This window comes from Marmota monax, unplaced genomic scaffold (genome assembly GCF_021218885.2).
Source record: "Marmota monax isolate L192 unplaced genomic scaffold, Marmota_monax_Labrador192_F-V1.1 WCK01_AAM20220418_F8-fsc00203, whole genome shotgun sequence".
NCBI classification, from domain to species: Eukaryota; Metazoa; Chordata; class Mammalia; order Rodentia; family Sciuridae; genus Marmota; species Marmota monax.
In genome coordinates this window covers 140756-157162 of record NW_026694787.1, presented here as the reverse complement: position 1 = coordinate 157162, position 16407 = coordinate 140756, and the positions used below count along the sequence as shown (strand labels likewise).

The 16407-nt window shown below is 30.5% G+C and overlaps 1 protein-coding gene across 5 annotated transcripts in view; it reads left to right on the top strand.

Moving 5' to 3' along the window:
- The window catches only part of Cnksr2 (connector enhancer of kinase suppressor of Ras 2), a 278373-nt gene that overhangs the window by 157721 nt on the left and 104245 nt on the right, over positions 1–16407 (top strand). For all 5 annotated transcript variants that reach the window (XM_046425867.2, XM_046425865.2, XM_046425864.2 and 2 more), the window contains 2 exons: positions 7507–7640; positions 12382–12593. In XM_046425867.2, the coding sequence (XP_046281823.1) occupies positions 7507–7640; positions 12382–12593 (346 nt within the window). The remainder of the gene's footprint in view (positions 1–7506; positions 7641–12381; positions 12594–16407) is intronic.

Here is a 16407-nt window from a genome sequence, read left to right as displayed (position 1 = left end):
CCAGGATCTCAAGATTGAAGTTAGACTGCCTCCAAAGGGTGAAAAGTCACAGAAATAGTGGGATAAGATGGTTTTGCAGGCAGCTGTGAAATTTTTCATGCTATACCTGAGGTCATTTTTTCTTCCTAGTGCCTAAGGAACAACCTCAGATGTGAAGCTTAAGTGCTAAACATAGTACTAATCCTCTGTGTAGGTACGAGTGCCATTCTTATTGTTCTTGCTTCTGTTATGTGTATAAATAAGTTGGAGAAAAAATAGCCATTAACTCATCTAAATATAACTCTTCAGCACTCAACCTTGAATAACTGTACATTAGATTATTTCCTTTTTCATAGAGGTACTGGTATTCTAAGAATTGCTTAAATTGGAGGCTACTAAAATCTGTGATGTTTATTTATCTGGTATGTCTTTTTCTTAGACTATACCAGTCTTAATAGATATTAGCATTTTCAGATAAAATATAGCAAAGTTCAAGTAGACACTAGTACATGCATCTTTTTTTAAAAAAAATATTCTAACATAATGGTTTTTAAATTAATAAGGAAAATTGTTATCTATATAAATAAAATATAGTCTTAGATACTCTAATGTAACTTTAATAAAAGTAGTTCTATTTTTTAAATGTTTAAAAAGATAGTGACTTCTAATATTCATTAACTACAATGATGAATTTTAATTTGGATTTTCTTTTGATACTTATTGATGAAATTATAGTGAAATAAACAAAAGCATACAATTCAACTTCATACTCACAGAGCAATTTCATCAGTACATTTCATAAAATTTGGCAGCTCTTCTGAAAAATTTCTGATTTCTCAAACATATGTGATAGAACTGAAGGACTTAAAAATTCTTTAATTAAATACTACAAGCAGATTTAATTATATTTGAAAGTTTTAATTCTGTTATTTGCATACTTTCATAAATGGCAGAGACGTTTTACTTGAGATAGAATCTTTATTGTAAGAAGCAAGGGATTCCTTGCTTTCTGGGAACTATTTCTCAAACTTAATTGCACCCTTTATTAATTTCCTGGATTTAGGTAAGCATGGTGATTGTTTATGGTCAAGTTCTAATTTGATGAAAAATATTTCCAGGGAACTGTGGATAAACCTCAAGGTATATTGGATATTTTAAATTAGTAAGTGTAGGCCATAGCAGGCATGGGAAGTATCATTTCTTTTTAAAAGAAATATGTTGAACTATTAGCTAGACACTGAAAGCTCCTTGAAATTATCACTGGGAATCAGTGATTTTTGTAAATTTAATAATCCAGTTTTCTGGGAGGAGAATGCATCTCATAAATAATCATTAAAACAATGCTGGAATTCAACAAACTGATTTAGATATTGTTACATTAGCTGTATAATTAGAATTATATTCTTAAACTGTATTCCAATCCATAAATTTCTTATGTTGATACCTTAGTTACTTGTGTGATTTTGTGCTTTTCTATTTAAATTGTATTGTTTAGAATTACCTCAATGACATTTTTACAGGATATTTAAACACCTTTGAGCAAAAACAGAAATAGAAAATAATCCTAACATTTTTTAATAATCCTAACTTTGTCTGTCAACTAGTGTAACAACTGGAGAATGCTGATGACATTACATTTCAACTATATACAGATATGAATGGCTAAATTTATTCCATAAAGTCAAAACACAAAAGTAGCAATAAAATTTACTTCAATATCTAAGTTATGGGTTGGTGTGACTGAAATAAAAATTAGTGACAGAAAGTTTATATGTTTCTGAGAATTTTATTTTAACAGCATGTTTTGAAGAGGACAAAAACTAATATTAGATATGACACTAGAGAAAAATGCGTTTTAAAAAATGTAATTGTGCTAACTGGAAGACAATAACAGTTGTTATGTTTTACATGTTCGAATTAGCAAATAGCTACAAGCAATTGTCATATCAGCTTTTAACTCACCAATGTTTAAGTAAATCAATTAAAGAATTTTAAGTCACATTTGTGTTTTTGAGCCAAATGCTTTTACAGTTAGCAATGACAACAAATAATCAACTAATAATGAAAATATTAGCCATACTTTTTAAATTAATATCCTAAAAATGATGTTTACTGTAATTTGAAAGATGTTGCAGTTTAATTATATTCATAAAATTGGACATCACATAATTAATATATGAGTGTTAGACTCAATACAGTGTGCAAAAGTTGATTTGGTGAAAAAAAAAAAGACATTTTTTACGGTGACTCTGAAGTCTATATTAGTTATATATTGTGTTATTCCATACATATATTTATGCTCATATATCTGTATTTTAACATAGGCAAATATGATTTCCTGATTGAATCTATGGTCAGAAAAATATCTGTTTTCTTTGTAGTATAATAGAAAATAAAGTTACATATTTACAAAAGAAGACTCAAATCTTTTGTATTTATAAGCTTGAATTCTAAAAGAAGCTATGAAATAACTGAGAATGGGACAATGTTGAATACATGCATTTCCCTTGCTTAAGTTCCAAATAATTTACTACTTAAGAAAAGTTTGGCCAGGAAAAACTGTATTGAGTAATTTTCCAAATTAGATCTAACATTCTTTACATGATAAAGAAACTTACAATTTGTACACAGATTCTTGCCTTCCAAAAATCCAGAATACATTTTCTGTGGACATTTGTTTAGATGATTAAAGAAAGAGTTGTTAATATAAAGTAGTGTTCTGATACTAGTATTGGGGAATTATAATGTGTCTAAACTGAGTAAGGTCTTGTATAAAAGTCCTGTTTTAGAATATTGGGGTGTTGTGATCCACTTGTTTGTGTTTGTTCCCAAGAGTGAATAAAATAAATGGCCAGGTTTATATTTGATGTAATCATTTGTATTTCAGTGGGTATCCTCACCCCCAGAAGGCAAAATCAAACTATGTGATCTTGGCATCAGTGACTTTTAAAGCTAACTACATAACACAGTGTTTTAATCTTTAAAGTTGAGGTCATTATTTATATTATTGGTTTCTTTCGAGACTATTATGGTTCTTATCAAAGCTGGGTCACTTTCTATACAGAAAGACAACTAAATTAACATATGCTTGCCAAGAGATGTTAAAATGTAAATTTCCTTATATATAGAAGTTCTTTTTCCATAGTCTTTAAGACCATATGGGTTTCAGAGGTACAGAATCCTTCCCAGAAGTGCTCAGTTATCTTAGATATTTTAGAATTGGGAGGCACAAAGATAAGACGTGAGCCATCAGAGTATTTAAAGTGAGATTTCATTGATTCCTTACAAAAGCTTGAAGTTCAATTTTTGCAACAATCACAATCTTCCAATGATGTTTAAGCTGGATGAGTAGGATATTATTGGTAAAGTTATTGCTTATGATCTAGAGGCAGATTTGGGCCATACCATATTTTAAGATACAAATTTAAAGTGTTTATATAGTTTAAAATTGATACTATGAAAATGTGTATGTAAGTTTTACTTAAAAGATCTCTGAGTCCTGTTGACAGCAGTAAGTTATAATTAATTGATCTAGGATTATAAATATATGTTTAAAGATGATGCATTAGATTACTTAGAATTTGAACATTTATAGAGATAAATGTCCGTGTCCCCTCAAAATCTATCAGATTTGTTTTTAACAACATACATGCAAATGTGTCTTTGCTCTTGGCGCCTCATTGAATATGTACAAGGAGAGCTTTATGTCACAAGGATCATTTAGAAATGACAAATAAATGATATGACCAGGTCCTCCAAGGAAGTAAACCACTTTGGATGGGATTCATAATGGATCTACATCATACTTGATTGCCATAGTGGATCAGGCTATACTGAAGCTTTATGCTTACTTGAATAATAAGGTGCAGTCCTAAAGTAATACTCTTGTGTTTTATACATAAATGTTGATAGTTCATAATTCTCTTCCCATACAGATTTTACCAATATAGGGTCAGAATGTCAAAATGGTAAAAGAAAAGAATATTACCCTTTATTACTGCATTTTTTCTTAATTTGGAAACCCTTTATAGTACAATGGTAACTGTTTTTGTTATGGACAAATTATCAAAAGTAAATGTTGCTAGGATAAGAGACACTCTCTTTTTACATTATTATACTCTTATTTAGTTTTATAATCTAATGAATATGCTTATTAAATTGCTAAGAGAACTCCATTTTTGAGTTGAGGGAAACTACGTTTGTTATAATCTGTGTATTTTCACATGAATGATTATTGGTGGTAGGTGTATTTTTAATGCTGCTTGTTAAATAAGAATTTCTCGATGATAATTTCAGCTAATTGCATCATTCATTCTGTGATTCAATTTTACCTATCTTTCTAAAGTTCATTTAAGTTTGCACTATCTTTTCTACCATTAAAATTTTTAAGAGATTATAATCTTAAATCTTCCCAGAGTTCTTTGGGGTTAATAATCTATTTTTATTTTCTCATGAAGCTTCTAATTTAACATACTGTATTTTCCCCCTTGCCTAATGTCTGAGTTGTTTTTTTTTTTTTAAATGAAACTCTTAACTAGACGTGGCAGTGCACACCTATAATCCCAGAGGCTCGAGAGGCTGAAGCAGGAGGATTGCAAATTCAAAGCCAGCCTCAGCAACTTATCGAGGCCCTAAGCAACTTAGTGAAACTCAGTTTCAAAATAAAAAATAAAATAAGGGCTGATGATGTACATCAGTAGTTAAGCACCCCTGGGTTCAATTCCTGGCATAAAAAATGTTATTCTCAAAAAGAATGACTACTTTCTCATCTTTATTATCTTGACAATAATAGCATGATAAGTAAACAGAAATATACTGAATATATTGAATAATTTACTATGAACTTCACTTGGTAATTAAGCATATACATAAGCTAGATTATATAACTACTTGAGAAACTAGTTGAAATATTTTCTATGATTTACCAGTCAATAAAATATGAAACCAGTTTAGTTAAACAACAGGATTGACTAATTCTTTTTTATCTCTGTAAAAACAAGTTTTTTTTAATTGAACCAGCTTGACATAATCAAATCTTTTATCTATTCAAATACTTTAAAGTCTTTTTTCTCTCTGTATTTGCCAATTTAGCTGATCATATTAACTGATGATGCTAGTAGCAACTCCTTGCTGAAAATAGAAACCTTGAAAAATAGCAATTTGAAGCAAGTTGACATGGTTAATATTGAATTTTCCTAGAAAGGAAAAGGTACAAGTACCATAGGTTGACCATCCTGGTAATAGTCCAGGCAAAATATAATATTTTATTAGTTTTTATCTGATACTTAAGGAATATGTTGAATATACTTGTAACCATTTACTACTACTGTTTTTTTCCCTTATTTCTTGTTTGGGGAGAAGATGATAGGTACTATCCAAGAAAAGTAACACACAGTTCTGTCGATGGTGGAAGAAAAGGAGAGAAATCCTCAAACTAGAAAAAGTGACACTAAAATTGTAGAAAGACAAATAAGTGTGGTAGATTATTTTTAAAAGCTTATATTTTAAAACTTGGTATGAAGTTTACTTGTAGCATTAAGATATTTTAAAGTGAGAGATCTATTGGAGCATTTAAAAAGCATATTGAGTATTAGCTTTTCTGTCAGTGCATCAGTTTTAAATTATTGGAAAACAATATACTGTGTAATAAAATTTTTCTTTACTGCATTTCTATTATGATAAAATTTTCATCAGACTTATTATTTAGTGTCATCTGTATTTAGAGCCAAGTTATACTTACAGAGAGGAAAACATCTATAAACAGTCACATAATAGTGACTAGATTACATAGATGTAACACTGAACATAAACATGTTATCTCTAAACATGTTATTCAAAGATCTATTGCAGAGGCGTGCAACGCAACCTCAAAATAATGCAGTTGTTCCTTTAGGCTTCATGGTGTTCATCAGTATAAGTGGCTCCTCTGATTACTTATATAATCTTAAGATTTCCTGTTGCCAAGAGTTTTGCTTCTAAAGGACAGGCATAGCTGAACTGGACACTGTTTTCAGAAATCAGTATTGTTTACCATAGTAGTCTTTACTGTACACCTTCATAATATCTTAAAATTCTTCAATTAGTATGTAAAGCTTCTAACTTTAATATCATATGAGATAGATTTGTAAAGCCCCAAAATACATTATCATTCCTTTTTCCCTTCTCTCTCTTTTTCTTTAATTTCTATTTCACATAGATTAAAACTTAACCATCATTTTGGCAGGATGCTTGATTGCAAGCTTTTAAGATGAGCTGTGTAACAAGGAACATCAAAAATCATGAAATGAGTCTTAAACTATGTAGTCTATCCCAGTGACCTGCATTGTACTTTCCACTGTATTTATCCTTGGCTTTTTGAACAAATTTTGTTTATCTGTACAAAAGTATTGTTACAATATAAAATAGTTGTACTATGCCATTATATGAATGTCCAAAAATGCATGTTAAATAATAGAACTGTGGGTCTATCTAGATACACTAAAGTGTTTTCATACTGGCTAAAATGGCAACATCTTGTCATGAGGAGATGCAGTTCATTTTGTGATCGTTACTTTGGTATTTGCGATTGCACAAAAATTCTTATTTTTAATGTTAATTGTATGTGTAGTTAATCAGTAAGATCTGTAAGAGAAACATAAAAAATTGTGAATTTTTATCTCACTTTAGGATAATTTCTTGAACCACAAGATTATTTACAAATGCTGTGAAGTTTGGAATTGGGATGCTTTTAATGCATCCTGATGTATGGCTTACTTCAATATATACAGTCTCTTAACATAAAAGGAAACAACCTCCTATTCATTGTGTACATACAAACATGAAATTGAGATCTATCAATATGCAACTGAAGATTATTTAAAATGAGATAAATGTGTGTGCCTATGAAAGGTGAAATGATTGTGTTACATTAATAACCATACTTTTGAAGATGTACCATAAAATGAGTTTAAGGAGACAGCTAGCTATGTTTATATTGACAGAAAAAGGTACATTTTCCTAGAAAATGCTGTCTCATATTGGTCTTTCGTAATCCACTTTTGTTGCCTTCTCTGAGAATCTATGACATTCTACAAACCTAAGAGTGGGGCTTGTTTTTTTGGTGAGATCTGAAATAGCTCTCTTGTATATCAGTCAAGATGTAAGCAAGTTAATTCTTCTATGAATTACTCTTTGTTATCTTTCTTTCAAAAGTGGGATTCTGACAAAGTTAATTTAAATAAGGTTCTGACTATGAGATAAATCTTCCCATTATAAAACAGTACATGGTGATTTTTTACCTCATAATTAGCTTTTAGGTGGTTAGATCACAGGAAAAGGTGAGTTGGGAACTAAGAAGTAACCTCTAATATATATCATTTATTTTTGGAGACTCAAAGGAATATCCATGTACTAAATAACATCCTTCTTGATTTCAGCCAAGTTCAAAAACTTTGCAGAAATAGATCATTTTAAAATGATAACTATGTGTCGTTGTTGTTGTTTTGTGTTGTTTGTGTGTGTATGTATTTTCTTTTTCATTTTAACCAGCCTCTTATACCTAGAAGTCCCACAAGCAGTGTTGCCACGCCTTCCAGCACCATCAGTACCCCCACCAAGAGAGACAGTTCTGCCCTCCAGGATCTCTACATTCCCCCTCCACCTGCAGAACCATATATTCCCAGGTATAAAACTATCATGTTGTTCTAGGCAACTTCTACTTAAAGATTAAACTAATAGCATATAAACTACAAAGTCAATTCTTGAGGAACGCTGTGAATACTTTTTCAGGAATTCTGAATACATTTTGAAAATCATTCCCATTATAGTGAACAAACTTTGGTTGGTTAATAATAGCAGTAACTAATTTGTATTAAATATTTAGTATGCATTAAATATCTTATCCTCCTTATCTCTTAGAAGAAAGAAGAGGAAGGTAATATTAAGTAACAATTATTTTAATAAGTACAAAGTAAGTGAAGCATTCTGGCTAAGAAGCTGAGAATATCTCAGTCTAGTTTGAAGCATTTCAATTTTTTCAAAAAAGAGCATTTATAGAGAACATTTATGCTTTCTTAAATATATAGAGGGATTACTTTTTTAATGATGAGGAAGAGGAGAAGAGGGAGAGTGTTTTCCCCCCAATGCCTTAGTATCTAGAGGTTTTACTTTATTAGTTCATTAATATTTTCTTCAGGCAATAGTGTTTACAAGAAAACGAATTGCCTTTAAATTCTATTTTCTAGATTTCTTGGGGCTGAATCTCCATTTCATTTCTAGACTTTATAAGAAATTCCTGGCAGGGGTGAAAGATTACAGCTTTGTGCCATAATGCATTCTATCCAAAAGCATTCTGATATCTAGCTTGTGAATACAAAAATTATGGAAAGGGCCATCAGTATTGGGAATAATAAACACCAATCAGAAAGAATTTAATTCAATTCTTAAATTAATTCTGCACTCACTCAAAAATAATAATTTAAGTTCTGTTATTACTAAGCAGTACTTAATATTAAATTTCTTCTGTATAGAAAATAATTGAACTCCTCATGTTTAATTTTCACTATTTTTTATTATTAGTTGTTCAAAACATTACAAAGCTCTTGATATATCATATTTCATACATGTGATTCAAGAGGATTATGAACTCCCATTTTTACCCTGTATACAGATTGCAGAATTCACATCGGTTACACATCCACGTTTTTACATACTGCCATACTAGTGTATGTTGTATTAGTATACCTAGTGTTTCAGAGATATTTATTCTATTAAATACAATAATACTGATGTTATATAATCTAAATGCTATATGGCAATATGACATATCCACAAATACTATGTTGTCATCTAGTAATAAAACTATAACCAGTATGTATATACACATAAATTCTTATTTTTGAGAATTAAATGGAGTTGTGGCAAAATAAATTATAGAAAAAAATAATTGACATTTCATAAGTCTTTCCATTGTGTAATTTGCAATCTTATGTTCAATTTACAATCAGATGTACAGATCTATCCAATATGAGTAAAAATATAAGTTACATTTTAATTCTGTTAAAACAGTGTCAGATTTTCTGAATACTCTTGCATGAGAAGCACTGAAAAAAATAGGAAGCTACTTTTTATGGTTGTCATTTTCATTGAAAATATTTATATTTCAGTGCAAATGATTATGTAACAAGCCTTATCCTTCAGAGGACTATATTTAAAGATAAATATTTTAAAAATGTTTCTTAACAAATCTCCACAATTTTTAAATGTTCTTTCCTATTCACTTGGGTTAGGGATGAATTTGTTAAAAGGAAATGATCTCCAAGACAGATAGGATTTAAGATACACTTTAGATAAACAAAACAGTAAAATGAACCAGTCCTGTCCTCGTGAGTATGGTGAAGATATTTTAAGTCAATAAAAAGCTTGAACGCACTATTTAAAAATATTAGAAAAGTTGAAATGTCAACATATTGGTCATTGTTTTATCAGGATAAACTGAAAGCTCCATACTTTTCAGTAAAATTCATAAAAGTAGTATATATTATCTCAATTGATTTTTATTTGTTCAGTATATAATTTAGCAGAATATTCTAAAGACATTTTGAGTCATATTAGTATTTACCCAGTCAGTCTTTTGATACTGCAATCAGAACAGCCCATGCGTCAAAGCCCCTTTGAACCACAACGTTATGTAAATCATCTGCATGTTTTGGTCTGATTTGAAGTTATAGTCATAAAACCTTTTGCAGTTTTCATTTGGATTTTAAATAATAAAAGGGTTCTCATCTTAATAAAAAGCAACTTAAAATGGTCATTAAGTTTAGATTTTTTATGTGATTAAATTTTTCAAACGTATTTATTCTAGTAAAAAACAAAAAGTAAAAAAGTGACTATAAACATGCCTTTTCCTCTAAAACTGAAAACACTCATGTATGTAAAGTATGTGAAATTTGCTTGGAATTTTATTATGCCTTGTGACTATATGCTAAATTATTGTAATTTATTGTGCATTTTATATTTAACCAAATTAACTCTACTATGTGTCCACTAAAGCAATGTTATCTTCATCCTTTCTTAAATCCTTTCTAGGTCAAAATGTAGATTTATTACATATTTTATAAAGGTATAACTTTAAGAACAGTTAAAATGTTTATAGTACAATGAATTAATACATTGAGTTCTTCAGGGATTCATAACATGAGTACATACCATACACACACTTATATACACAACTCACACATATACATGCACACATACTCTTAAACATATCAATTCATTCCACTGGAAAGTTGGGCTTCTTTTTTACTTTTCTTAACTTAGCATTGTTTTAGTGCCATATAGACATGTCTAACACATCTGCCTTGTTGATCTAAGACACTTCTTCATATCATTATATAGTAGAAAATATCAGCCCTTCAAATTTTCTGCCACTGGCTGTGTTCATATACATATAGCAAGGTGAATTAATGGATTTGAATCACCCTTGATCTCAGCTACATTAGTATTCGTGTCACAGGCCTGATAGAAAAGTCTGCCCATTTATAGGTAGGCATAACCTTAGTCCAGTGCCATGAATTCATTAGAGCTGTTTCCAGGCTAATCATAGTGTCGATTTCTTTTTGATAGAGGATTAACAGTAACAAAAAGTGCCAGGCAGTTTGTTCAGGAAAGCTTTCAGCTAATTGAAAATGAAATTCTGAATGAATTTTTATATTTATTTTCTTCTCATTGCCTAAAAACTATATAGGCATATTTTGGTTATAAGCAATCATTTTAGAAAATAAAAGAGTAAATGTCAATATAAATAAAAACCTCACCTTGTGATGGGTTAAATTATAAAACATCTTACTGATTCAGTTTAGTCTGTCTTAAGAATATTGTTTATTACTTTTTCCATATTTAAAGTACTGGGAATATAGTTCCCTATATTTTAGACATCTAAACATTTTCGCACTGATGCAAAAAAATATATATTTTTGCTCTGAGACACATATTTTGGAAATAACATTACTTTTATAAACTCATCACCATTGTATAAATTATAATGGGCCTTAGATAAATATATGTGTGTGTGTGTGTGTGTGTGTGTGTGTATATATATATATATATATATATATATATATATATATACACACACACACACACATACATACATACATACACATACATACATATTTATATATTTATATTTCAGTTTTTCTACATCTTTAAGATTTTTAGTCCTAGAGCTTAACATAAAATTAATTCTTTTTCTGGTTAACACTGATTTGTGATCCATAAGTGAAGAAATACTGCATTTACATTCCTAGTTATACTTTAGAAGACAAGCTTTTTTAAAACGAATGCACAAGTAATCAGTGAAAAATTTCATAACATAAACAAGGTTCAGCTCAACCAATCCTAAGCAGAATATTTCTATCAAAACGCCATTCATCATGATCCTAATCATCAAGTACTGTGTAAGTAATAGGTTTTGGAAACCCCATATATCCCATTCTTAAAGTCCATGTTTTATAACATCTCTCCACAAGAAGCATTACTGATGTGTTAAGATACATATTTTTTCTCAAGTCTCCTAAGAGTCTTTTAAATTAATGACATGCTGTTTGAAGTCACTACAATACCAATTTATATAGGGCTAATTTGGTTTCTGTCACCATGATATTCCTTATGTAAGTGATAAATCCTATATACATCTTTGTTTTTAAGTAGCACACATTTTACCAAAAAATCAGTTAGGTAATCTGGCAGAAAAAAAAGGCATTTGGTTAAAATAACATTGTTAGTAGTATACATAGTGACTTGAATACTAGAGCAATTTATATGCTAAAATTATTTCCTATGAATGACATTTTACAGTGAAAAATGAACTCAAGCAATAGTTAAAAGATCCATGGCCCATTTCTAGCTACGTCATTTATTAGCTGTGTAACATTGAGACAAGTCATTTAACTTGAGTCTCAGAATTTTTTTCTTGCAAAATAGGAATAATTAAAAGTTGTCCTATAATTTTCTTTTTCTTTCTTTCTTTGAATAAAGAATGAAACCCAGAGAGTCTTAACCATTGAGCCACATCCCCAGCCTATTTATTTATTTATTTAGAGACAGGGTTTCTCTAAGTTGCTTGGGCCCACTAAATTTCTGAAGCTGGCTTTGAACTTGTAATCCTCCTGCCTCGGCCTCCTTTAATTTTCAAAGAAAACTTGGAAAGATCAGTGACTACGGATATAGTTCAGTAGGTAGAGTGTTTGCCTTGCGTGCACAAGGCCCTGGGTTGGATTCCCATCACCATACACATTAAAAAAAAAAAAAAAGACAGGAGATATATTGTATGGGAAGTTTATTATTAGCATTTTAAAAACTGCCCATTTTACCCCCCTAACACTTTTCTACATCCTTTTCCTTTACTCTAACAATTTTCTTTAGGGATGAAAAAGGAAACCTTCCTTGTGAAGATCTCAGAGGACATATGGTGGGCAAGCCAGTGCATAAAGGATCTGAATCACCAAATTCATTTCTGGATCAGGAATACCGAAAGAGGTTTAACATTGTTGAAGAAGATACTGTCTTGTATTGCTATGAATATGAAAAAGGAAGATCAAGTAGTCAAGGAAGACGAGAAAGCACTCCAACTTATGGTGAGAGTTCTTATTTTTACATGACACTATGTCTAACATGGGAATCACAATTTCCTCTCATAAGTTTTGGGGCTGTGAAAATTACTTGATTGCTTTTGAATCTTTATTATTAATCTGTATCTATCATGTGCTTCTAAGTGAAATATCAACAATATGACATGACATTAAAAATTACTCTAGATTTTCCAACAATAAGAGAGAACAGCAAGTTACATTTTAGCTCATAATGGTTAATGAAAATCTTTGTAGCATCACAAGTACTTTTTTTGTTATATGTTGCCAAATTTAAATAATTCAAGGGCTTTATCATTTTTAATGAACACTTACTTCAAACATGACTTCTTTGAAATAAAATTGTCTTCTTAATTCTCATGGATTAAAAACATCTTTAGATAAGCTTTTCTGGGGGAAATCTCATCTCAGTTTTTGTATTTTTAAGAAGCTATAAAATTAATCTGACATTCAAGTTGAAGTAGATTTTAAATAGAATAGACATACTGTATTTAAGGCAAGATGGGCCCAAAGTTACCATGTACCTGGAATTGTTTTTTTTTTATCTCTGACTCTTGCTTTTCCATGCATGTCCAAGAATGTAATCAGGTCACAAATATGTAAAATTGATACCACGTGTCTGCAATATTTTTTGATAAAGTTGCCTAATGTAATAAATCCTATGGTCCTAATGCAAGAATGAATGGATTTAATTGGAAGACTGTGTTCCTTCCTTTCCAGTTTTTAAATTAATCATTTTCATTGAGGAGTTTATGCTTTGGGGAAGGACAGGATTCTTGCTCATTAGTCTAAACTTGATCACTAAGAGCTATAAAGAATGTAAGTTGTTTTAAACACTCTCTTTTTACCTACCCTCCTCAATTGTTTGCTACAGCCATGTACCTTCCTCCTTTGGTCACAAAAATAGCAGTATTTTTTTCTTATGCATGTCTTATTTCTTTGTGGTTCTCTGGTAATAATTATGTATGAAAAGTTTTGACCAAAGTAATCTTAAAGAATAGGAATCATACTTAATTTTCTTTGTGATTCTTTGTACATGTGCTTTTTATACAAATAAGTGATGATATTTTTAGCATAACTCCTCAGTTACATAACTTTGGTGACAGTTATTTTGAATTGTTGTATATTAAAGGTATTTGCACCTTTTTCTCTCCTATTATATTGTAAACCTACAGTAGAGAGGCCTGCCATCTTTCTTATCACTTTCTGCATCCCATGACATAATGTATATTTTTATTCATTCCACAAGTACATGTTGACCACCTGTTATTAGATAGTAAAGTATATCAACTCTTCTCTTTTTATATCCCAGAACTTTCTGGATATTTTTACTTATATGGAAGTAAATGAACATTGCATTTAAGGGGAAATTCTAGTCACCAAATGAAGTAATTGATTCATTACTCATGACCTTATAAAATATATTTACTAGGTTCTTATAGAATAACTATAATTGTCATATTAAACAGCAGTTTAAAGTACTAGTACAGTTATTTTCTATAAATCATATTCTCAATAAAATAGAATACTGTTTTAACTTTAGAAATTTAGATAGCCTATAGATATTTGATTTTAAAAAGAAATATGTATATGCTTAAAAGAGGGATAAAGAGGTAAACAAAGTTCTCTTTTTAACTTTTGAACCTGAAACAAATATAATCTTACTATATAATAGTTTTATTTAATCTGAACCTTCAAGGTAGACACTTGTAGATACTTCAGTGAAGATGTGCAGGCACAACTTGAAAGATTTTTCAGTCAACAATTAAATTTATTTAATTTTCCAAAATCAGAGGCTAGATAATAAATCTACTATTCAGTTACAGTATTGTGGCCATAATTTTCCCAAAGATTACATTTGTCAACTTGTTCAGCTAGTATTTTATATACATAAAGTTGGTCATAACTAGGGACACAGGTGAGTAAAACATAAATTCTACATGGAAGATAGGCATAACCCAAGAGGAGAAACATATCTACATTGCAATCACTTTAAGTATATACACATAATGCTACATAGCCCAGGAATTGAAACACCATAGTCTACCTGGGAAATCACATAAGCAAGCATGACATTTATGCTGGATTATGAATGATGAATAGTCATTACCCAGCATTTCTAAATGCTAGTCATCTCCACCAAATACCTGGTACCTCTTCAAAACCTAGGTCTGAGACCAAGGTTTTGCATAAATCTCTCAGCCTAGACCCTAAAAGCCCTAATACAAATTACTTCCAGCCTTCATAATCAATAATAACTTCTTTATTTAACTTATAAAGTAGTATCATGATGTGGACCACCAAGTATGACAATATTCTCTTGTATTTGAAAATTATGATGATGAAAATTTACAATCTTCCTTAAATGTATTGCAAAAAAACCTAAAGTTCATATTTGGTATTTTCTAGATTTGATATTAATGTAACTTCTTTTTACTTGTGTGATACCTTAAAATGCAGTATATAAGTTTTTTATCCTTATAACTGTCAATTTAGTTCTTAGTTACAAATGCCCTTATCTTGAAGTATTTGAATTTATCCACCATTATTCTCCTGTTAACTTCACAAATTACCTGTCTATTCAGAGAAAGTTTAAAGTTAAGATTATGAGCCTAGGTAAAATTTTGAGAAGCAAAAGAGGACCATGACGCAGTTACCAGTACAAGAATATGTACTTTGGGTTGTATATGTATTAATATATTCATATTTTAAAATTGTATATGTGTGTGTTTTAGTCAGCTTTTTTGTTACTGTTACTGAAAAACATTATAAGAAAAAGTTTAGAGGAATAAAAGTTTTTTGGGGGGAACATGGTTTCAGAGGTCTCAGTTCATAGACAACCTACACCATTCCTCAGGGCTCAAGATGAGGCAGGACATCATGGTGGGAGAGTATGGTAAAGGGAAGCAGCTCAGGACATGATCAAGAAGCAGAGAGAGACTCCACTCTCTAGATACAAAATATATGCCCCAAAGGCACACCCCCAATGCCCACCTCCCCCAGCCACACCCTATCTGCTTTCAGGTTACCACTCACTTGACACCCATTAGGAGAATAATTCACTGATTGGGTTAAAGCTCTCATAACCCAATCAATTCACCTCTGAATATCCTTGCATTGTCTAACACATGAGCTTTTTGGGGACATCTCATAAACCATAACAGTGTGTGTGTGTGTGTGTGTATGTATGTAGTTATATATAGTGTATGTATAAAGTTGTATGTATATATATATATATGTTCTATATACATATATATTTTATATTTGTTATATTTACATATACTTTATATAATAAATGTATATTAGGACTGGGGCTGGGATGCAGCGGTAGTGCACTTGCCTGGCATGTGTGAGATACTGGGTTCGATTCTCAGCACCATATATAAACACATAAATAAAATAAAGGTCTATCAACAATTAAATTTTTTTAAATAATAAATGTATATAATATGTATTTATATACATTGTTTTTAAAAGAGAGAGAGAGAACTTTAATATTTATTCTTTAGTTTTCAGCAGACACAACATCTTTGTATGTGGTGCTGAGGATCGAACCTGGGTTGCACGCATGCCAGGCGAGCGCGCTACCGCTTGAGCCACATCCCCAGCCCTATATATATTTATATGTATTAAAAATCAAGGAAACTCTGTTATTAAACACAATGACAAAGAAGCACAGATGTAAAGACAAATATTTGTGGATTTTAAAAAATGTTGTTTAAACAGGTTCTCATTTTATACTATGAACCCTTTGGTTGTTAAGAGTGCATTTAAAGTACACGTATTCACCATAAACAATTAG